General features: G+C 45.6%; 1 protein-coding gene across 1 annotated transcript in view; it reads left to right on the plus strand.

The window, feature by feature from the left end:
• Positions 1 to 24450, plus strand: part of ABCA4 (ATP binding cassette subfamily A member 4) — a 1055123-nt gene that overhangs the window by 64033 nt on the left and 966640 nt on the right. The window contains exon 3 of the mRNA XM_086957892.1: positions 2800 to 2927. Coding sequence (XP_086814018.1) covers positions 2800 to 2927 — 128 coding nt within the window. The remainder of the gene's footprint in view (positions 1 to 2799; positions 2928 to 24450) is intronic.

Raw genomic sequence — 24450 nt, forward strand, 5'->3', positions numbered from 1 at the left:
CACTTCACTGCATTCCCCGGTCCACCGTCGACTAGCGGTTTGAGTGGAGGGAATCTAAAAAACAGGCACACAGTAAGTGACTACAACTTCTGGACAGATCGGATGACTCAGCTGGCTAGCAGCTGATCTCTCTCCTTTAAAATCAGGAGGCCTCTCTTCACGCGCAGCGGGCGCGCCTAAGGCAAGCCCGTCTGTGCCCGTCCGGACCTGGACCGGGCCCAGGGCCACCCCCCCCGGTCGTTTTCAATCAATCCCACACTCTAACTTCATATCTTACTCATATCTTACTCCAGTAAACAACTAAAAAACATATCCCAAACCTTCATTAACAAACAGATATGTCCCCATCTCAACCTGGAAACTCTGTCCACCCAAGCTCCCACACACTGCCCTAACCTCCCTTTCACGCTAAACACTACACAAAAGCACCCACCCAACAAGGGCCCCCATTCCCTCAGCAACCATACTACTATCAACTCAGCTCTTATAAACGCTGGCTCCCTACCCAAACTCAAATATGAACTATTACATCTCTTAGAAAATTACAAACTCAATCTCCTTTTTATAACTGAAAATTGGGGAGATCTTTCTTCAGGACCAGACTTATCCACGGTAACCCCGGACGGTTTCTGTGTCAGCAGATTCGACAGATCCACAAAAAAGGGTGGTGTACTGGCACTTATCTATCGGGAACATTACTCAATAATGACAGAGTTAATCCCTATCAAAACCTGCAAAGCTTTTACCTTCACAATACTACTCACACACGCTTACTTATGTTATAAAGAGCTTGAGAAAGTTCTTCGACCTCCTTCCCTTGGAGGCCAGGTAAACAGTAGTGGACGCACTGGTCACATCCCACCTTGATTATTGTAATGGACTATATGCAGGTACCAACAAGGAGGTTACCTATAGGCTCCAAATGGTGCAGAACTCAGCGGCCAAACTTGTATTAAAGTGGCCCAGGAGATCATCAGCGACGGAAGCCCTTAAGACTTTACATTGGCTACCTATCATTAAAAGAATTCTATTTAAAATCTTGCTCATCACCTTTAGGGCAATACATAAACTAGGACCGTTGTATTTGCGGAAAAAATTCATCAGATACCATCCAACTCGAACTCTCCGCTCGACCAACGCCAATCTTCTGGCAGTTCAATCATTCAGGCTTAAGACCTGCGGGGGCAAGTCCCTTGCGGTGCTAGGCACAAAAGCCTGGAACACACTCCCCCCCCACATAAGAGCCTTGGATAGAGAAACTGAATTCAGGAAACAACTAAAAACCTGGATCTTTACTCTACCTGACACCACTGCCAGATCCCTAGTGTAAGAATTCTATCTGATCAGCCATACAAGTGGGCGCCAAGATGCCCCTTGGAGCGATAGTTGCGCGGTATAAATAACCCCTTACATTACATTACATTACATACTAAAGGCATTCTCCTTTACCACCCACCGGGACCTTGAGCCGAGTTCCTCTCTTCCTTAGGCCATCTCCTAGAACCCTTAGCGGGAGAAAGCAACGTCACCATACTAGGGGACTTCAATTTCCAGATGGAAGCCCACAACGACTACGACACCTCAACCCTCTTAGCAGAACTAGAAGCAACTGGACTCTCTCAATTAGTAACAAACCCCACCCACTCAGCAGGCCACACTCTGGACGGCCTATTCACTAAGAACAAGCAAATCACTCTAGGAAACCTTCTCCCCTTCCGCTGGATAGACCACTGTGCGATCTTCTTCAATATCCACATAAACAGTCACACCTCCAATCAACCAATCTCTCTTCCCCCTAAACAATTCAAGGCCTGGAAAGGTATCTCCCCTACTGCTCTCAAATCACACCTCCTGTCCTCCCAACAAGACCCACCGTATGAACCTGAGCAAGCAGCAACATAATACACCCAATGGCTCCACTCAGCCTCCAACACCTTAGTTCCGCAAAAAAACCCTCCAACAACAGAAAAATACCATCAGTCCCATGGTTCTCAGAAGCACTCAGGATCGAAAAACAAACATGCAGAAATATCCTAGCTGCAAGAGGTTCTAAGTCGCTGCAAGGGAGAGGTCTAAATTCATGGGTCACTTCACAAGAAGGCTCGAAAATGGGTATAATGTTGCTCAAGGACTTTGCAAAGCATATTTTTAAATGGGAAGCATGCCAGAGTTTGATATATTAAACAGATCAATGTGAGAATATAAAAGTTAACAATGTTTGAACACATTTCTTGGAGCACATATACTCTGCATCACAAAGGCACGTAGCCTCTTTGGCTTCCCGGCTTACTCTAACAAATATTGAATGTGTGTTAATATATTGTTTAGACGAAAATACTAACTTAAACGTGTGTTTTTTGTCTGTTGTTTTTCAATGCAGAGCCTCACTTCCTGTCCCTCACTTCGATCCCACTTGAAATGTGGAGCTCACTTGAGCTATTTTAGAGTGAATACATGCATTGGGATAAAGTGATAAACTTCAACCGACTGTCAGTTTTGTTTACATACTATTTTGAAAAGCTTTAGGGGGGAATCGACCAAAGTAGTTTGGGAGGTGGAATGGTGATTTGGCTTGAAAACGTTTGAAGACATGTGAGAAACGAATATTTCATTTTGTGGGGCCCGACCAAATATTGTTCTGCATAGTAGGTTCTGGGGCCTCGTCATAAGAGCATTTGAACCATATAGACTTGATTTGATTTTACAACTTATAAAGCGCAGCGTATGCCCGCGGTCGTCTTGGCGCTTAGCCCTTGATTGACAACGCCTCTAAGGTATACTGTCATTCTGTTCCCTTAGGAAAAGGCATTCGAATCAAGGATATCTTGAAAGACGACGAAATCCTGACGGTCTATTTGCTGAAGGACCTGGGCCTCTCCGACTCTGTGGTGTTCCAGCTCATTAATTCGCGAGTGCGCACTGAGCAGGTAAGCCCTGAAGTGTTTTGCACGTTTGAGGGGCTAATTTACAAGCCCCTCGCGCCTCCTGTGCGTCACTTTTTCCCATGTTAAAAGGGACGCACTGGCGGTGCAAGGGGCTTGTAAATAAGCCCTGTTTGTTTTCTTTTGGCTGAACATATTAGTCCTCATTTACTATATTTTGACTCACAGCATCGCAGCAAGCCTTCCTGCTGCGCTGCCGCGTGTCAAAATAAAAGGGCAGAAATGCCCCGAATCTACAAGATACGGGGCATTCATGTCGGTCTCCCCTACGCTGGCGCACAAACAGCAAATGTGCGCCAACACAGACAACCTTGCGTCATGTTACAAGGGTGCCCTGCGTTGGGGGGTTGATTGTTTTTGTGCAGGAAGAGACACCTTCCTGCACAAAAACAATCATTGATGGCATTTTCCTCTTTCTATTGCAGCACACCTAGAAAGAGTTAAAAAAACCGAGGGGAAATAAAAGTATTCCTCCTCATTGTGTTACATCTACGCCTCCCCCGCAGAGGCGTAGGATTCTAAGGCATTCCCAGGTTTACAAAACGTTGTAAATCTGGGAAGGTGTCGGGTTCCATGCATCTTGCATGGAAACACCACCAGTAACACCCATGGAACGTCCCTTTCACACAGAGTAATGCGTCAAAGGGGCCCATAATTACAAGGCCATGAAAGTCATGCAGGGTGACTTTACGTGGCTTTGTAAATATGGGCAAGCCCATTGCGCTGGGGGTGTGTCAAAAAAGTGATGCACCGGCGGCGCAATGGGCTTCTAAATGAGGCCAATACTCTTTTATTTGCACACAGCTCGCAGCGCTTTTGGCGCTGCATTAAGGAAGCCGCAGGACATCGCCTAGTTCCCGAGGCGCTAAGCTGCTATTATTGAAAAAAACTAGGGTCATGGAAGACAGCAACGGGAATAGAATACTTCTTGTCTATTGGCTGGTTCGGCAAGCTGCCATTTTACAGACAGGGATGGTACAAGGCTTAGGGGCTTTACTACGAGTGGCTGAGAATTCCTGGGCACCATGCTACCAGCCTCTTCAGGAGTTAATGAGGTTCACAGAAACACCAAATACCTGTTATGGTTCGCGCAGAGGTTTTGGCTGCATCTGAAATCTAGTGGGGTTACTGTGGGGGAAGAATGAGGAATTAATTGCCAGGGGAACAGGATCAAGAATTACTGATTCCTGCAGTATTTCTTTGTTTCTTAGGGGATTTTCAGTGTTTAAGCTGGATTCTCCATTACTTCTGCCTGCCTGAAGTTAACAGGACCCGACATCATTAACTCCTCTCACACCAGGGCACACATGCTCTTCGAGGCAAAATAGCATTTTTTCCTGTTGGTGCACTCCATATACAATGAAACAAGTCAATTTTAGAGCCCTCTGTAGCAATTTGCTGGCAGTACTGTGGGCCAATGACCGGTTTCCCATTATAAATGTGGTTCGATACCAGTTCTGAAATTAATGATTCTGCCTGGTCTCTCCCCATCTGTTAATGAGGATCATGAGTAAAACTTCCTAAAGTGGGGATAAACTGCTGGACCTGGAATTACTTGGTTACTTGGCATACATTTTTCCCAGTCACAGGAGTTTTCTTCTGCCATTTCTGCCTTGCTCAGAGGTGGTGGAAATTGGAAGTGCTGGGCTGATATGGAGGGCTGGGGTACAGTGCTGGCTGATAGCATTTGAAAGAGACGAGGAGTAAAAGTTAGGGAAGAGTTTTAAGTAGCAAGCAACCACTGCATTTTTGTTTACTTTTGCCTTGTCATAATTTTGAAAACTGGTGTAGGAAACTGCCCTTTTTGACATGGTTGACCCCACTTTTTGTCTGGTGTTAGATTTGATTTCAAATGGCAGTTCACTGGGCTCCTGCCAACCAGGCCCCCATTGTCAGATCTCTTTCCCAAAATCATGCCATTGTTTCCTCAATTGCAATACCTTTGGTACCCTCTCAAATAACCTAGTAATGGGACTACTGGTACCTAGGGCCTGAGGTACTAAAGAAGCCCCATGGGCGCTGTAGCAGGAATTGTGGCACCCCTAAGGCCCCTGCACCAAGCTCATGCAAACTGTCACTGCAGGCTGCGTGTCTTGGTGTAGATGAAAGTGAAAACATGGCATCGCACACAGTCTGTGTGCCATGCATACCGACACTGCATTCATTATAGGTAAGTCACCCATACCGCATGCCTTACAGGCCTAAGGCAGGGTGCACTGTACTACATTTGAGGGCATCGCTGCACAAGGAGGAATAGCCCTGTTCTGGTCCATTCCATTGCTGCCTGTACAAGTGAACAGGGAAGACATTTTTCAAGCATGCGCTGGACATGGTGGAAACGAGTTCCTCAGCTACTTGATGACTTTACAGAAATAAGTGATGTTTGGTATCCATCATCTCGGGTTAATAAACCTGTTCTGATGCCAGTGTTGTATTGAGTAATACATGCACACAGAGAGCCCTTTAGAGGTGCCTCCTGAAAACTTACCAGCCACAGGTGTGCCGATTGAATGGTTCTAACCAGCGTGCCAAAAGATGTGAGTTTCTGACAGCCATGGGTGAGGGTGTTTGCTCTCCAGGGACCATAAATGAAGCTTGGTCGAGCAGAGGATGCCTTGACCCCCACCCACAGGATGACCTGTGGAATAGCATTCCAGGCCTGGGGAGCTTCAAAGAGGCCCATCGCCTTTGGTATGCAAATCTGGCTTCTCTCACAGGAGACAAAACTGACCCCCTTTTTCCAGAGCCCTTGGCTCCTGGACAGGCAGGAAAATTAGCTAAGCAAGATAGGTGTGTCCACTGTCAGGTGAGTACCAACCCTGAACTGGGATACCTGAACTGGATAAGACTTTTCTGAAGTGACCATCTTGATGATGGCAAATTTAGGATCTCTGGGACAGGGTTATGCCCACTTTCCCCAGGAAGTTGTCATACAGGGGATGTAGTGACCCCAGGGGTAAGTAGCCCATTGGCTACTACCCTGTACTCCCCTAACCACTCCAAATATCAGTATTTAGGGTAGGCCTGGCACCAGAAAATCAGAACCTGCAGACCAAAAGAAGAAGGGCCGAAGAGCCTTCAAAGTAAGAACTGCAGAAGAAGCAACTGACTTGGCACCAGCCCTGCCAGCCTGTTTGCCTACTCTCGACAATTGCGCCAAAGTCGCCTTGCCCTGCAAACTGCTGCTCCTCTAAAGCCTGGGAGGACTGCCAGCACTTCTCTAAAGACGCAGGAGCTACTGTGGAATAGTGGAGCTGTTCCTCTGCATCTTGGAGGTACCGAAGCCTGAGCTGTGAGACTCCAAGACTGCAAAAACCCAACACCGGAAAGCACCACTGCATCTGAGCCACCTAGCCAAGCTGAAATGGACCAATGGTGCCAACATGGCCCCAAGATCCTGATGAGCTACAAAGAAGAAAGATACTTCAGAGTCACAAAATCAGAAGACTGAGGAAGAACAACTGACTTGGCACCAGCCCTGCTGGCCTGAATGTTGTTCCCCATCGAAACTGCGCCAAAGACGCCTCGCCCTGCAGCTGTTGTGCCTCCAAAGCCTGAGAGGACTGTCTCCCTTCAATAAAGATTCAAGAACTCCCATAGAGCAGAGGAGATGCTGCCCTGCCTCCTGCAAGCACACCAAAGACGGCTTAGTGCTCCGGACCGCATAAACTCAACACCCTCATTACACCTCTTCACCCGTGCTTCCAAGCCTGAGCTGAAGTGGGCCAATGATGCCAGCGTGGTCCCACAACCCTCCAGAGACAAATCCCACCTTGGTCTTGCCCACTGTGGACTTCCCGCTGCCACCTGCAGCCTCTCTTTGCAGCCCCCTCTACCCCGAGCACTCCCGGTGATGAAAATCCGCTGCCTAAAGACACCTCTGCACCTGTCATCCCTAGCCCCTGGAGAAGAGCCCCAAAGGCATCCCCACCTCCTTGAGTATCGCAAGAGATGAGTCCCATTGTTGGTTCAGCCTGACTGATCCACCAGTCCAAGCCTGCAGCCTCTTTTCCGACGGACCTATCTCTTTAGACTTGAATGCGGTACCCATCGCTGTAAGGCACCTCTGCACCCGGCCGCCCCATTATTGCCCGAAGTGAACTGTTGGTGCTGCTTTGGACCTTGGCCCATACCCACCTTGTCCAGAAGATGGATCTCGTAATTCGCTGTTGAGTGTCCAAATGCAATGCATGTTTTCTTCCTAAGTTAACATTGCCGCAAAGTGTTTCAATTACGATTTTAAGTATCACAAACCTGTTTTCTTCAAACCTGATATTTTCAAAAGTACTTACCTGATTGTGATGCCCTAGGTGCTTTAAGTTATATAAAGATACGTGCTATTTTTATATATTGGTGTGGATCTCCTTATTAAGTCATGTGCATCATTTATTGACTATTGTGTGGATGTTCGAATGTATAACACTCCTCTCTGATAAGCCTATGGCTGCTTGACCATACTACCTCCTAGAAGAGCACCTTGGGATTGCTAGAGCAAGCTCCTGTCCACTGGTAAGGGAATACCCAGAGTCTTTGCACGGTGTACCTCTTTTTGGCATTCCATATTAAGAGCCATCTTCCTACAACTGTGCACCCATATGATGGGGGCCCCATCACACATTGCAACTCAAATACGTGGCCACTGTCCTGTGCGCTCTGCAGAGATGCCAATGATTGGATGACTGTGTATTCTGAACACCTTTTTGATCCACAGAGAAGTCCTGTGAGAAACTCGCTGTGCCTTCAACAACAGCTCTAGTGCTCTCGAATGCGCAAACAAGGGGTGCCACTCAGTTCAAAGTATCCCATGTACAAGAGTAATGTGCTTCCTACAAAATTACACAAACAACATCCTGGAAGTAGCTAAAATTATTTTATATTATCCTGCATATTGAATTGCCAGCCAGGCAAACCTGATAGCTTACCTGAACGATAAAGCTATCTGGAGACTGCTGATGCCTAGCTGTAGTCCAAAGTCACCTTCAGATGCTCCTGAAGAAGATCGACACGGCCAAGTGAAGATGAATGCAAAATAATAAATGCGCCTGTCGGCCTTTCACTCCAAGATCGCAGTGTCCAGGGCTCGAGTCGGGGTACCATGCTGGTGGACGGCGTCCCCCCACTTATTTTAAGGGGCCTTAACGGGTGGACGCCGTCCCCCCTGCGCAAAAGCTGGGCTTTAAATTATAGCGTTATTCGCCCTCACGGCCGGCCGCCCCATCGATCTCCCAAATCAGTCTATCTGCAGCTCAGTGAATCGCAGTTGAGTTAAGTAGTAAAATGCGAACGCAGGGGTCACATCTGTGCAGTGAAATACCCCTTTACAGGACTAGAGTGTAACATGTCTGCTGGTATGCACGTCCTGCCTCTATGTGTGCGGATCCCCCCATCATGTGTAAATACGGGTATTTACATATATGGATAAATGGAAGGGCGTTTGGTCAGCCCTCTTCATCAATTAGTGTCTTAAAGTACCGAACGAGCGCTGGGTTCGCTCACTTCAGCCGCTGTCTCTTTATTGTGAGTGGTAACATTTTATTCTGTCACTTATGCAAATCCACCTAAAAAGTTGTGTACTTCAGTGCCCTAGTGTGACAATGTCTGCTTTCATTTCATGTTTGTTAATGTATTCCTGCAATAGCTCGCTTTTTACTCACGTTTCTTTTTTTTCCGAATACAAAAGAGGCACTCCACTTTTGGAAGGAGGTCTTCTTTACATTCGATTTACCTTTCGTGACATCACTTCCGGTCGTGCCGTCACTTCACGTATTTGAGCGTCCCCCCACTTCTAGGTTTTTTACCTTCCGTGACGTCACTTCCTGTCGTGACATCACTTCCTGTCTCTGAGCGTTCCCCCCACTTCTTTATTTAGGACTTGTGCCCTGGCAGTGCCGCACCTGTGACTAGAAATGTGGGCTCTGCAATACAGAAGGTGAAAGAGCAGAGGCCTTCAGCAGGAATATCCAAAGAGGAGGAGCGAACCGGTGTCCAGGCGGGACAGCAGTAGGAAGCGGAATGGAGATACCTCCTGTCGCTAGAGAACAGGCTACTGAGAAGGCATTCAGCCGATGACTATGTTCTGAGAGCAGCAGTCCAGCCAAGCTATCAAGTTCAAAAGGGAGGAAGACTGCGATGCTTGTCCTCCAAGAAAACAAGCATTGGAAATGCAATAGGTCTCGCACCATTAGAGTTAGTGCTTTTAGAATTGTTTATGGGTTTATTTTGTAAATGTTTAGCATTTTTGTTTCCTGTAGCCAATGCTAAAGTATTACAAATAAAAAAAGCCATAAACATTTCTAAAAGCTCTAACTGAAATGGTCTGAGAACTATTGCACTGTGTGAGGGTGAGGGTGAGTGAGGGTGAGGGTGAGTGAGGGTGAGGGTGAGTGAGGGTGAGTGAGGGTGAGGGTGAGTGAGGGTGAGTGAGGGTGAGGGGTTGAGGGTGAGTGAGGGTGAGTGAGGGTGAGTGAGGGTGAGTGAGGGTGAGTGAGGGTGAGTGAGGGTGAGTGAGGGTGAGGGGTTGAGGTTGAGGGTGAGGTGTTGAGGGTGAGTGAGGGTGAGGGTGAGTGAGGTGTTGAGGGTGAGTGAGGGTGAGGGTGAGTGAGGGTGAGGTGTTTTGGGTGAGTGAGGGTGAGGGGGAGTAGTTGAGGCTGAGTGAGGGTGAGTGAGAGTGAGGGTGAGTGAGGGGTTGAGGGTGAGGGGTTGAGGGTGAGGGGTTGAGGGTGAGGGGTTGAGGGTGAGTGAGGGTGAGGGTGAGTGAGGGTGAGGGGTTGAGGGTGAGTGAGGGGTTGAGGGTGAGGGGTTGAGGGTGAGTGAGGGTTTGAGGGTGAGGGGTTGAGGGTGAGGGAGGGTGAGTGAGGGTTAGGGTGAGGGGTTGAGGGGGAGGGGTCGAGGGGGAGGGGTTGAGGGTGAGTGAGGGTGAGTGAGTGAGGGTGAGGGGTTGAGGGTGAGTGAGGGTGAGGGGTTGAGGGTGGGTGAGTGAGGGTGAGGGGTTGAGGGTGGGTGAGAGTGAGTGAGGGTGAGGGGTTGAGGGTGAGTGAGGATGAGTGAGAGTGAGGGTGAGTGAGGGGTTGAGGGTGAGGGGTTGAGGGTGAGTGAGGGTGAGGGTGAGTGAGGGTGAGGGGTTGAGGGTGAGTGAGGGTGAGTGAGGGTGAGGGGTTGAGGGTGAGTGAGGATGAGTGAGAGTGAGGGTGAGCGGAGGTTGGTTCCTTTCCCTTCCTCGATTAGCAATGCCTGCCTTTAGATAACCCAGAGAAAGAGCAAGGAAAACTTGCAGTCGATTTGCAAACAGCCAGGAAGTGTGGCGTGCGTGTTTACCAACTCCAAATCAAATCTTTCGGTATAATATACATACGACACTCTAATCCAATAGGAATGAAGTCGATAATGTATTGGCCATTTTAGTCGCTAAATTGTAAAGCTCTTTGAAGCTGGAACAAGAACAGCCAAATCTGGTTGTTCCAAATGCTGTACGTGAGGATGAGGAAGTAAGTTTTCTTTTGTAATCGCCTGGGACGGAAGCAAAACATGTGTCACGTGATCGAAGGACGCGGACGCTGATTTGTGGAATTTTTGCTGTCAGGCTCTCTGCTTCTCGGCTGCTATCCACTTGGTTTTATCCACTGAGTCCCAGTAACGTTAGGGCTTCAGACTTGCTGCGAGGCTGCTGGTGCTCGAGCCGACCGGGAAACCCTCACCGAGTGAGCCGCTCCGTGTGGGAAGATAAAAGCTTTTTCGGCAGCGTGGCTCCAAAACTGTACATTAAATGGCTCGTGCAATTTTAACATCACACAATGATAAATATTACGAAAACCCCTTAGAGTTGAATTGATTCCAGAACTGCCTGTTTTGTTCGCCTTGCATTTTATCCTCTTTGGCACAGATACACATTCAACATTGTGTCTTTGAGATTAACAACAACATGGACAAAAACAAATAGTGGGGGTTTTAAAAAAAAATGCGACACGGCGGGCAGGGGAGGGGGCGGAGCGGGTAAAAAAAATAAACAAACAAGACGGAGGGAAGAGAGGGGAGGGGGAGGAGAAATGCGACACGGCGGGAAGGGGAGGGGGCGGAGCGGGTAAAATAACAAACAAGACGGAGGGAAGAGAGGGGAGGGGGGAGGAGAAATGCGACACGGCGGGAAGGGGAGGGGGCGGAGCGGGTAAACCAAGACGGACGTGCACGCGCTTTTAAGCTCAATGCGCATGCGCATTGAGCTTAAAAGTCACGGGCACTGCAAGGAATCGCCACGATTCCTTGCAAGTTGGGAAAAGAGTGGATAAGTCCCAATACTCTCGCTTGCTCGATGCGCATGCGCATCGACAGGCGAGACCTGAAAATAAAATGCTCGACTGGAAAGCAGCATTGAAGCTGCGCAAGGGAACATGTTTCAAGCTTCCAAGAAATGGGCCTCAGCGAAGGGAAGGAAGGTGGTTGACTTCCTACCGTCACACATACCTAACCAATCCTGGAATTGCTCTCATGCTGTTTTCAGCATGAGAGAAGCACCAGGATTAGTTTGAGAAAAGCTAACCCAGTGCTCCTTTTTAGGGTGGGGCCTGTGCTCGCAATCTCTCTGCAGTTTAACACCGCTAAGATTGGTGTCGTCTGAAGTGCGCATGTCGGGCTGGCCGTTGCAAGGCAGCCGGCCAATCTGACATGCGCATTCCACACTAGCACGCTTTGCATGTCATGCTGCTACAGCCACCAGCAGGAAGCAGGATGTGTTACAATATCGAAAACACACATTACTATCCCTGAATATTAGATGTCAAAACATTTAAAATTTGGATGAGCGCGCCTGTGCGTTGTCAGTGACCTGGCCAGAGAAGGCATGAAAGAGCTGAAATTGGATCATAAATTCAAAGCAACTCCAAACAGGGTCCCCCAAAATCCATTTGACCCTGGGCCCCCCTAATCCTTAAAATGCTCCTATGGACGCACTCAGGAATTCTGAGCCGCTACCCTGCTGCCACCTCCCCTTCCCCGAGGACAAGTCGCAGTGTGTGACCCTCTGCAACTTCTAAATGTGTCACTTTGCGTTATGGAAGCATGGGGACGGGTTCAGATCAGGACCTCGGGTTGAATTCCGCCACATGCTTGTTTAAACTCGCAATCACCAGCATTGTATATATTTTTTTAAAACATGTGACCGGAAGCAGAACAGAAGGAAATAATGAAAAAGAAACGTGATTTGGTGGACAAATGATTATTGTTTTTTTGCGAGGCTTCTGTTTGACACAGATTTCCGAGCACACACTTTACTGCTGCGCACAATTCGGTATTGTGTTTGACGAGGGTAATTTGACTACTGTTGGCATGCATTACAGGAAAACCAACATGCCTGCGGCTTTTTTTTTTTAACTGTTAAAGAGACTGATCCGTGTTCAGCCAGCAGGCAGCCAGCAGTACGTGAGGGATGTGACTGTTCGCACCGAGGCCGCCGAGCTTTGTTGAAATGCTGAGCGGGTACAGAATAGATCAATAGACCTCTGCAACGGAGGCACTTGAAAAGAAGCGTGCGTCAGACTGCGTATGTTTTCAAAAGCTCATGGTCGGCCTCGGTGCACTAAACAGCCCCGTCACCCTGCTGTTGTCTTTGTGATACAGAGTTCATTCTACATCCTCTCAGATGTCGTGGGCGAATGTGAACTGGAAAAGTGTTCATTCGTAACCACCTGGGGGCTCACTTTCAGTGAATTGGCGTAGGGCAGCAGCAAAGGTCTTTTTGAGGCGTTGCGCCAGTTCGAAAGGGCAGGAGTACGCTGTATTTACAAGATATTGTGGGCCTCATTTATGAAAACTGTCGCAGCAACAGTTTTCACTGCACCCTCCTTGCAGCATGATGTATGACACATCATGTCGCAAGGAATGACAGATACTGACGTATCTGTTGGCGCAAAAGTGACGCATTGCTGGGGTGTGTCTGAAAATCTCCTGCTTCTCCAGCAATGTGATGCAGCACACATAGAATGAGAAAAACGCCTTCATTCCTGCACAAAAACAATAGTGCCAACAACGCAGACACCCTTGCTGGGTGCAAGGGAGCCTGCGTTTGCCGTAGGCACCAGTTTGTGCGCCGATGCAAGCAGAAAGGACAGGAATGCGCTGTATTTCATTAATACAGCACATTCCTGCCCTTTCCTTTTAATGCATGGCAGCGCCGCAAGGAGAATTGCGGGGCTGCCCTTCGCCAAAAAGTAGTAAATGAGACCCTTAGATCGAAACATTTGGCCTATTCACTTGCATTCTACTCTAAACCTCATAGGTGTTTGGATTTGGAGAACAGCAGTGGGACATGGGCTGCCCCAACTTGAACTTTGACAGTTCATGCCTATTTTTGCACAGAATATATACTAATTCACAAACCTTTACCATTATACCGTCACAGATACACAGGGTCGGACTGGGGCAGAAAAATGGGCCTAGCAGTACAATAAAAGTGTCTCGCTTTGGGATTGGGTCATAAAAAAAAAGTGGCCCACATAGCTAGAAAAACTCTGAACTTTTCATGGTGTCTAGGTAGGCTATGAGGTGTTGGGGACTGCACACGTTTGTTTTCAGACAGGATTCTTGGTAATATTAGGGAAATACAGAGCCATGTTCCTTCCTCATCAAAAAGGTAAAAATATTGTCATATTTCTGCTCTTTAACTCACAAAGTGCTTTCGGTCTGTAGATGCTTCCTTTTTTTTTTTTTTTGGAAGACCTTTATTGCACTTGATACAAGTACACAGCAGCATGCCTACAACCCATAGATAGGGCCGGCTGCAAACAAGCAAATGTAGACGAAAATGATCTGTAAATGCTTCCTTGAATGAGATCATAATATTCACAATGCACTTTCCTCATTCCTTTAATCTGGCCTCCCACCTTTCTCTCTTTTGGTCCCTCCTCAGTTGTGGTGACTGTGCCATCTTATTCTGAATTCAAACATGTGATTGACATGGTGATTTGCAGCAGACACATTAACCCTCCAAAATCTTTTATGATTAATCATGCTTTCGGGAGAAGATTACACAAATCTCTTTCACAAGCTCATTAAGTTGTGCAATATATTGGAAGCATTATACCAGAAACTGCTGGATTAACACAGACCATCACTGCATTAGGTGCCTTAACCCCCTAAGCAAGCATGCCATTAGATATGCTTGTTGACAGATACAGCTGGAAGCAGAAATAAAAGTAAAGGTAGGCATGTGCCTGTGCCTGTGTCTGTATGCGTCCACTTTTATAATAAAAGAAGGTCCTGAAAAGAGGAGGCTCACTTTAGGGAAGACAGATAAAAAATCTGGGCATCATTTATGAGGCTCCTTGCACCTCAGGAACTGCACTTTTAGTGACGTTCCATGGTGCAGGAGTCTACTCCATATTTACGAGGCAGCACTAAGCCACTTTTTTTGGCTTAATGCTGCCTCATAAATATCGTTCTATTTAACACAGTTTTCTGAGTTAAAAAGCGGTGCAATGGGTGTTGCTGGGGGCGTTCCCAACAACATCCATGGCTTTTTGACATTGCCCCAGATTTTCGAGAAATGGTAAAACTGAAGCAGCGCCAAAAACATACGCCTCCCCAGGGGCATAAGGAGGAGAAATAACTTTATTTCTCCTCATTTTTTAGGTCTCGGCTGGCGTGGCTGCGCACATGCGTAGCTTGCTCGGCGAGATTTTATGTTTGTGAGAAGCTTTCAGTAACTGGCTTTAAGCTCGCCCCTCTTTCTCATTGGCCGGCGTCACCATTTATGCTAAACAGAGGTCAGCCATTGGGAAAGAGCTCTTTGTGGCATGTTCTTTTTCTCTTTTTGAGCCGTCCCACTTGGACGGGCTCACCTGCCTTCCTCCCGTCGCAAAAGGTTTCTTATCTTTATGTGGCCATGTGTTTCAAATACATAGCCCCATAAAGACAAGCTCCGGCGCGGCACCAAACTTCTCTTGTATACCTTTTTTTCCGCCCTCTGACACGCCCCTCCCTGCTCTCACCCTCCCCATCCCATCGTTTTCTTTGGGTTCATTGTTCAGAAGCGCAAGCACCCTCGGCGGAAGCAGACTGGCTAAGAGTTCAGTCAGTAGAGTAACGCAGAGTCGCGGAGATGAACTCACCTAGGCTGGGTCGGAGGCTGCCCTGATGCGCTGCTCATCCCCTAGTTACATGCTGCGCACACTAAAGGCGGGATGTGTTTTCAATCTGTGTGAGTGCACTCCCCCTTCCCTCGACATTGTATTGGTCTAAAGCGGCATGCCCACGTGCGTGGCTAATTTCTATTGCAGACTGAGGTCGGAAGCCTCACTTTACCCTTTGGACAGCAGACGGTTCTTTGGAAACAAATAGACCCAGCAGCATGCGCTAACTACTTTAATCCCTCCTTGGCACCTGTCATTTGTGAGAGCGACAAGGTATTACCACAGCCCGTATTAACGGAGCGCAGACCTTCAGCACACATAGAAAGAGGAAAAAGCCTCTTGTGATTTTTTTGTGTGCAGGAAGGCTTCCCTTCCTGCACAAAAATAATCATTTCCATAATGCAGGCACCCTTGCACCTTGGTGCAAAAGTGCCTGCGTGGCGCACAGCAGCCCGTTGCACGTCGACGCTTGAGAAAAGGACAGGAATGCTCTGTATCAGATAAATACGGCAAATTCTGCTCTTTTCTTTTGCCATAGGGCAGTGCCAGAGGAAGGCCTCCAGCGCTGCCCTACGACAAAACTTCATAAGGGATGCCCTCTAGATTTCGCTTTCAGGAAAAGAGGCAACCCTACCGCAAGCATATCTGACAACACATTAAAATGTTTTCCAAGGCTGAGAGATCTGTCACATCAAACCGCCGTCCTGACAAGGACCTTGCTTATCTTATCTCCTGTTATGGTTGATGTGGTTGAAGACTGCCAATTTAGACAATGGAAAGGAAATGTAGCCAATATGTGAGTATGACACATATGTCGTCTTCTTCCTTCCACATCTCCGATAATTAGACTGATAACCTCTTTTACCTAAGTTACTTTAAAAATACCTAAAACAAACACTGGCAAGCCAATGGATCTCATATTTGGGACCTATTGGCTTTGCCACTTGCTTTTGGAGAATCTTTGCAGTGTTGGGATGCTAAGCAGCATCGGCAAAATAAAAAAAAGGCATGATGGTGGTTGTGTTATTCCACTCACGAATGAGAACACGTGCAAGCACCAGCAGAATGAGGCAGGCTCCTTTTGCTTTAATTTTTTATTTACTGATCCAAGATGGCATATGCTACTTGGATTGGTAAACAACAAAATACATATTTTATAGCACATTAGGAGATCTTGGTAAGTTGACAGTAGATCTTTTGCAGTTAGATAGCTTGTGCTGCCTGGTAGGTGTGACCTAACACATATAACCCAGCAAATGGGGTGGGGGATTAACAGCAGTACCAAGTGTAATTTTATGACATATTTCTTTGAACAAACTGCATATATACAAGGCGTCAACTGCTCGACTCAGGTTAAACTATAACAAGTTATTGCTGTCTGTATGTGATTGTCTATGAAAGTGAACTATGGTTCATCTGAAACTCACTTAGTAGGATACAGTACTCTTACAGTGAAATCTCTGCGTACGGTAAATGTTTATATAGAAGCAAGTTATGCAGATAAGATAATTAAACATTTTAATTCACAGAAATTATTATATCAGTAAAAAAACCTGACGTTTGCCTTTCTGAGAGGAAAGGGTGCTTATTGCCCCCAGTAAAGAAAAAAAACCACAATGTCAGTTGAACATGTGATGAATAAATGATGTGTTCATACATGGCACATAACTCCATTCTATGCTACATTTTAGGTGTAGTTGGGCCTAAGGCTTGATATATTCTTTGGCGATCTGCTGAGTTTATGTGCTGTTGGTTGTCGACGTTGTTAACTATAACTTGTGCCCCTGCCATGCATTAATAATTATCCCACATATTACATCACTACTGACATCATTGATAATATTGCCGCAACATTTGCAGTGAAATTATTGATGAGAAAACTGTGCATGGCACGGGCATGACTTATAGTTACCTTAGCGTGTGATACTTACTTGAGATAACTATAACAGGTGAATTTCTGTGATATTTAAAGCTTAAAACGTTACTTTGATTTTGAACATTTCACCTAACTGTAACGTTACTTTAACCTTTTATTTTTCAGTGTATATATATATAGGCCACAAGTATTTAAACGGATACTCCAACACCTTAGGGCCATCACCAATGGTGACGCAGCGTATCCAGTAGCTAGACATTTTGAGTCTGTGCACAACAAGAAGGCTGCAGATCTGCGCTATTTTGTGATAGACACAGTCCCTCCCCAGAGGAGAGGTGGGGACCGTGATCTATTACTGCGCAGATTAGAAACACGACATATCATTTTACTCGACACCAAGAGCCCTAATGGTCTTAATGCAGGGGAAGACTGCCATACTTACCTGTAAATAGAATCTGTATCTAGTCCATTTTAGCATATCATGATTTTAAATCAATAGTAGCTGCCTCAGACCATATATCACATTTTAATTGCACTTTTTCTCTTCACATATTTTCACGGGGTAGCACAATTGCCATGGAGTTGGTAACTGATTAAATACCACCAATGCATTGTATATGTGAGCAGGCAAATATGTGTACATAACAGGATTAGTACATGCACTATGCAATAATGATTTTTTCCTGTATCATGCACTTCTCTTAGGTAGTACAGAACTCTTTAAAAGATAGGGTTTTAAACTTTTAGCGGATTGGTTATATATATTTATTTATTTTAACCGTCTCCAAACCTATGAGAATTTTTCAATCATGTGCGAATATGTGTATATATATATATGAATTTTGTAATTTTAGCAATATATATTTATATGTATTTATTTATTTATTGGATTTTATATTTATATTTAAATTCAATTTTGCACAGCATGATTTTGCACATTACTCAGTAATTTTACCAATTGTATTTTATTGTGTAAAAATATATGAGTTTCTGCCGCACTTATGTGTACATATACAGCGAATGCATTTATGCAGTAATTGTTTTTAACAATATGTCGTCTATGTCTATGACGCTATTTTGATTGGCTCCAGGCAATTTAAAATGAGCACGCCCGCTTTGCAATGACTGTCATGTGATCAAGGTGCTGTTTGCACCGAAACGCGTCATGGCGGAGTGGTGATGAGGATTGTACTTGAATAAAACTTACCACATCCACAGAAATCGGGTTTGCCTCGTCTTTCTTGCTGCTGCATACTGTGGCCACGGACGTTCTATGCCGAAAAAAAAAAAATATATATATATATATATATATATATATATATATATATATATATATATGTGTGTGTGTGTGTGTGTGTGTGTATATATATATATATATATATATATATATATCAATTACCAGATCCTCAAACCACCTCCGGCCAGGAAAGCCGGCGAAGCAGAAGAACAGACCACAAATAATTGGCAAGATGTTCTGTTTCATTTCTTTTAGCCAAGTTTGTCAAAGATGACGCGTTTCGGGTGTAAAAAGCCCTTGATCACACAACGACCCCAGCAAACAATTCTCTTTTTAAATGCTTAGTTTGTGTACTCCCCCAACACCATGTGACTGCATCATGTGATCATCAACAGTGAGGAAATACTACACTTCAAACGACATATACAACCAATTTTAAAAGGCATTTGGAGGTACGTGAAATTGATTACACCCGCACATTTATACATATCAGTTATTGCTGTATAAATACAGACATTTAATACAATATATTTGTAAATATATTAATGTGGGGCAACAAAAATTTGCAATCTCTGGAATTACTGTATAAATACATATGATAACTTAAAGCATTAAAAAACGACAAGACATGATTAAAATGTATAAATCCAAATATAAATATTAATATAACCATACATAATATCAATGTCTCCTGTATAAATACAGTGTTAACTACATTACCTCAATCTATCTACAAACAAAAGATCCAATAACACGTCTTAATTTACCAAGTCTAAAAAATTTGTGTATTTGTCATATCAAGTGCAATTTTCAGCTAGACATTGATTTACTGTGCAGAGAACTGTGCAAAATATCTGTGCAAAATAATTATTATAAAGTGCAAACCGTCTGATAAATAACATCTATTGATCATATATTCAACAACAATGAATCCTAATATCCAGGATAAAACATTGCTAAAAATATAAATAGTCTTTTAAAACTTTATCATTTACGGTAAAATTGAGGAGAAAAAATATGTAGTACAAAAAAGATTCTAATTTGATTATTTACATAATTGATATTTTTACAACTATATAGAAAGAAATTTGTCTAAACAAAATTCATCAATGTATATTCTCCATATCATTATTAATCATTTATCATGAAATTAGGGAACCTATGTTTCATGAGGAGAATTACAATCAATCCATCACTACCAGCAATTCAGTGAACAGCATTACTTATATCAATCAAAAAACATTTATTGTTAGAAAATCTCAAACTGACTAAGAATCTGTGAGCTAACACAATGAAATAAAATTACAGAAAATTGTGCAATTCTTCCGTATTGTTTAACCCGTTTGGCCACTTGCTATCCAACTCTAATATCATTTTAGTCTCAAGTTGACGCAATTGTCGCTCACGGTTGCCCCCCCTACGAGGTTTGGGGATAGCCCCCACCACAAAATATTTAAGGCACGCCACATCGTTATTATGACATCTCTTAAAGTGGCGTGCAACGGGGTAGGCTGGGTCAGAATGAAGAATTGCCCTGAGATGCTGCAAAATCCTGACATGCACTACGAGATCCAGAATTCCCTATCCATCAGAGGGCGTGACACTAATCTCGAATCCTTAAAGGAGGTGTGCCTGTGTAAACACGATGACGTCGAGCCTTTGAGAAAGAAGCACCATTGCTTCGAAACGCGTCAGGAGTTATCGACGAAGCTGGGGAAGCTTTCTGCATATGGGTGGCATTTGACCTAATAAAAGGACTTGTTCCAGTTCAGTGTCCGTGTGCGTTTCTGCCAGAGGGGCAGTTTGGAGCTTGATATATATATATATATATATAACGGGGAAAAAACACAGGTTACAGGAACGTTATAGTTAGGCTGACATTGACATTTCACTCGTACAAAACCAGAGAAATTCGTCCGTTCTAGTTAGCTGAGCTAACTCTAACTCGCGCCCCTGCAGTGCACTGCTGATGCTGTCACTTATTACATCACTCATGACACCGGCAGTGACATCACTGATGCCATCTCAAATGACACCACTGGTGACATCATCCACATAATCTCTGATGCACTAATTTCTAAGGTTTTTTCAATGCTAATTCCCAACTATAACAACCCTGAAACCTGTGTTTTTTAGTGAATTTCTAAGGTTTTTTAACTAGCAGTCACGTTTGCAGAGTGATGGAGAAAAGGGGCTGGGCCTCCAACCAAATCTCAGAAATTCCGCTGTGTAGGACTTACAGGAGGTACCAGGAGGGTCTCTTGACCCCAACGTCCCTCTGGAGTAAAGTGGTCTTCATACCCCAACCAGTAGTGCGCCAGGAGGTGCGTTTGCAGAGTGGTGGAAAAAGGGGGCGTTGCCTCTGAACACCTCTTAGCAGTCTCAATGTGTGAGACTTACTGGTGATTACAAGAAGGGTAGTTTCCCTAAGGACATCCTTGTGGGCTAACTACCCCTCCTGCTATCTCCAGTACACAGAAGGATTGCTGAGTTCTGATAGCAGGCCATACCCCCTTTCTCCACCAGTCTGCATACGCACCTCCTGGTACATTCTCGGTTGGGGGAAGGAAGTCCCATTCGGCTCTGGGGGTCCTTAGGGGCCAACTAGCCTACCTGTTACCTCCAGTAAGCCCCACACAGTAGAATTGCTGTGAGGTGGATGCAGGCCACGCACCCTATCTCTACCACTCTGCAAATGTGCCTCCTGGTGTGCTCTTGGTTGTAGGATAAAGTTCCCTTGCCTCTTGAGGGCCCCTGGAGGATGCATAATAACTGTGAAAGCATCTTTAATTAAGGTTAAGGTCTGAACAAATGAGCACGAAATTTTAACGCTTTCTTGTTTAAACTACACCGTTATGACTACTAAATTCAAGGTTTTTTATTTACATTTGGTGAAAGCTTTTGTTCCAAATAATTTCGTAATGTAATTTATTGTTAAACACAATGCACGGAGACACGCATCATGAACACCAATGCAAATATTTCTTTCAGTTCTATGATTTTGGTTGTCACGTGATGCATCACGTGACAGTAGAGCACTTTAAATGTTTGTACGTGTTTATTAAACTTTATCGTGACCAAGCCTGCTGGGTCAGGCGAAACGCGTTGACAGCGACTGAGAAATAAAAGAAGGTTTTCCACCACGCTGTGTCGTCTTCTCTTCGAAAATTTGTTCGAGGTTCTGAGCGCTTTATATATATATATATATATATTCACACAAAAAGTCCCCAGCTGAAGGACCGCACTCCACAGCCAGTAAGTTTTACAAACCATTTTCCTTCGCAGGTATGCAGCTTCACATCCCAATATTAAGTCCCCAGGCCTGACGCGTTTCGAAGCTTTGGCTTCTCATCAGAGGCCAGTAACAGCAGGCAGTACTCTGCGGCTCTCCTTTTTCCACCAAAATGATTTCCTCAGTGATATGGCTTCCGGTGTGCCTTTATGTTGATAATTAATTCACTGGTGCATTACGGGAATTGGAGTCTTTTACTGCCTAATTGAACCCTCCAGTGGGTTTGTCTGCTGTTACGTGATTTCAAGGACACTTTTCAAAGCCCTCCATTAGGCTTCAGAATGCGATTTTGCATACCTTCATTGTTTCCCTGCTGCGCCCATCAAGGGGTGATGATTCACTCTTGGGGGTCTGTTGCTTTCAGATGGTGCGTCGTCCTCGCGGCCTGGAAGCGCCGCGTTTGTATTCACACAAAAAGTCCCCAGCTGTAGGACCGCACTCCACAGCCAGTAAGTTTTACAAACCATTTTCCTTCGCAGGTATGCAGCTTCACATCCCAATATTAAGTCCCCAGGCCTGACGCGTTTCGAAGCTTTGGCTTCTCATCAGAGGCCAGTAACAGCAGGCAGTACTCTGCGGCTCTCCTTTTTCCACCAAAATGATTTCCTCAGTGATATGGCTTCCGGTGTGCCTTTATGTTGATAATTAATTCACTGGTGCATTACGGGAATTGGAGTCTTTTACTGCCTAATTGAACCCTCCAGTGGGTTTGTCTGCTGTTACGTGATTTCAAGGACACTTTTCAAAGCCCTCCATTAGGCTTCAGAATGCGATTTTGCATACCTTCATTGTTTCCCTGCTGCGCCCATCAAGGGGTGATGATTCACTCTTGGGGGTCTGTTGCTTTCAGATGGTGCGTCGTCCTCGCGGCCTGGAAGCGCCGCGTTTGTATTCACACAAAAAGTCCCCAGCTGTAGGACCGCACTCCACAGCCAGTAAGTTTTACAAACCATTTTCCTTCGCGGGTATGCAGCTTCACATCCCAATATTAAGTCCCCAGGCCTGACGCGTTTCGAAGCTTTGGCTTCTCATCAGAGGCCAGTAACAGCAGGCAGTACTCTGCGGCTCTCCTTTTTCCACCAAAATGATTTCCTCAGTGATATGGCTTCCGGTGTGCCTTTATGTTGATAATTAATTCACTGGTGCATTACGGGAATTGGAGTCTTTTACTGCCTAATTGAACCCTCCAGTGGGTTTGTCTGCTGTTACGTGATTTCAAGGACACTTTTCAAAGCCCTCCATTAGGCTTCAGAATGCGATTTTGCATACCTTCATTGTTTCCCTGCTGCACCCATCAAGGGGTGATGATTCACTCTTGGGGGTCTGTTGCTTTCAGATGGTGCGTCGTCCTCGCGGCCTGGAAGCGCCGCGTTTGTATTCACACAAAAAGTCCCCAGCTGTAGGACCGCACTCCACAGCCAGTAAGTTTTACAAACCATTTTCCTTCGCAGGTATGCAGCTTCACATCCCAATATTAAGTCCCCAGGCCTGACGCGTTTCGAAGCTTTGGCTTCTCATCAGAGGCCAGTAACAGCAGGCAGTACTCTGCGGCTCTCCTTTTTCCACCAAAATGATTTCCTCAGTGATATGGCTTCCGGTGTGCCTTTATGTTGATAATTAATTCACTGGTGCATTACGGGAATTGGAGTCTTTTACTGCCTAATTGAACCCTCCAGTGGGTTTGTCTGCTGTTACGTGATTTCAAGGACACTTTTCAAAGCCCTCCATTAGGCTTCAGAATGCGATTTTGCATACCTTCATTGTTTCCCTGCTGCGCCCATCAAGGGGTGATGATTCACTCTTGGGGGTCTGTTGCTTTCAGATGGTGCGTCGTCCTCGCGGCCTGGAAGCGCCGCGTTTGTATTCACACAAAAAGTCCCCAGCTGTAGGACCGCACTCCACAGCCAGTAAGTTTTACAAACCATTTTCCTTCGCAGGTATGCAGCTTCACATCCCAATATTAAGTCCCCAGGCCTGACGCGTTTCGAAGCTTTGGCTTCTCATCAGAGGCCAGTAACAGCAGGCAGTACTCTGCGGCTCTCCTTTTTCCACCAAAATGATTTCCTCAGTGATATGGCTTCCGGTGTGCCTTTATGTTGATAATTAATTCACTGGTGCATTACGGGAATTGGAGTCTTTTACTGCCTAATTGAACCCTCCAGTGGGTTTGTCTGCTGTTACGTGATTTCAAGGACACTTTTCAAAGCCCTCCATTAGGCTTCAGAATGCGATTTTGCATACCTTCATTGTTTCCCTGCTGCGCCCATCAAGGGGTGATGATTCACTCTTGGGGGTCTGTTGCTTTCAGATGGTGCGTCGTCCTCGCGGCCTGGAAGCGCCGCGTTTGCATTCACACAAAAAGTCCCCAGCTGTAGGACCGCACTCCACAGCCAGTAAGTTTTACAAACCATTTTCCTTCGCAGGTATGCAGCTTCACATCCCAATATTAAGTCCCCAGGCCTGACACGTTTCGAAGCTTTGGCTTCTCATCAGAGGCCAGTAACAGCAGGCAGTACTCTGCGGCTCTCCTTTTTCCACCAAAATGATTTCCTTAGTGATATGGCTTCCGGTGTGCCTTTATGTTGATAATTAATTCACTGGTGCATTACGGGAATTGGAGTCTTTTACTGCCTAATTGAACCCTCCAGTGGGTTTGTCTGCTGTTACGTGATTTCAAGGACACTTTTCAAAGCCCTCCATTAGGCTTCAGAATGCGATTTTGCATACCTTCATTGTTTCCCTGCTGCGCCCATCAAGGGGTGATGATTCACTCTTGGGGGTCTGTTGCTTTCAGATGGTGCGTCGTCCTCGCGGCCTGGAAGCGCCGCGTTTGTATTCACACAAAAAGTCCCCAGCTGTAGGACCGCACTCCACAGCCAGTAAGTTTTACAAACCATTTTCCTTCGCAGGTATGCAGCTTCACATCCCAATATTAAGTCCCCAGGCCTGACGCGTTTCGAAGCTTTGGCTTCTCATCAGAGGCC

This window comes from Lissotriton vulgaris, chromosome 1_1 (genome assembly GCF_964263255.1).
Source record: "Lissotriton vulgaris chromosome 1_1, aLisVul1.2, whole genome shotgun sequence".
Taxonomy (NCBI): domain Eukaryota; kingdom Metazoa; phylum Chordata; class Amphibia; order Caudata; family Salamandridae; genus Lissotriton; species Lissotriton vulgaris.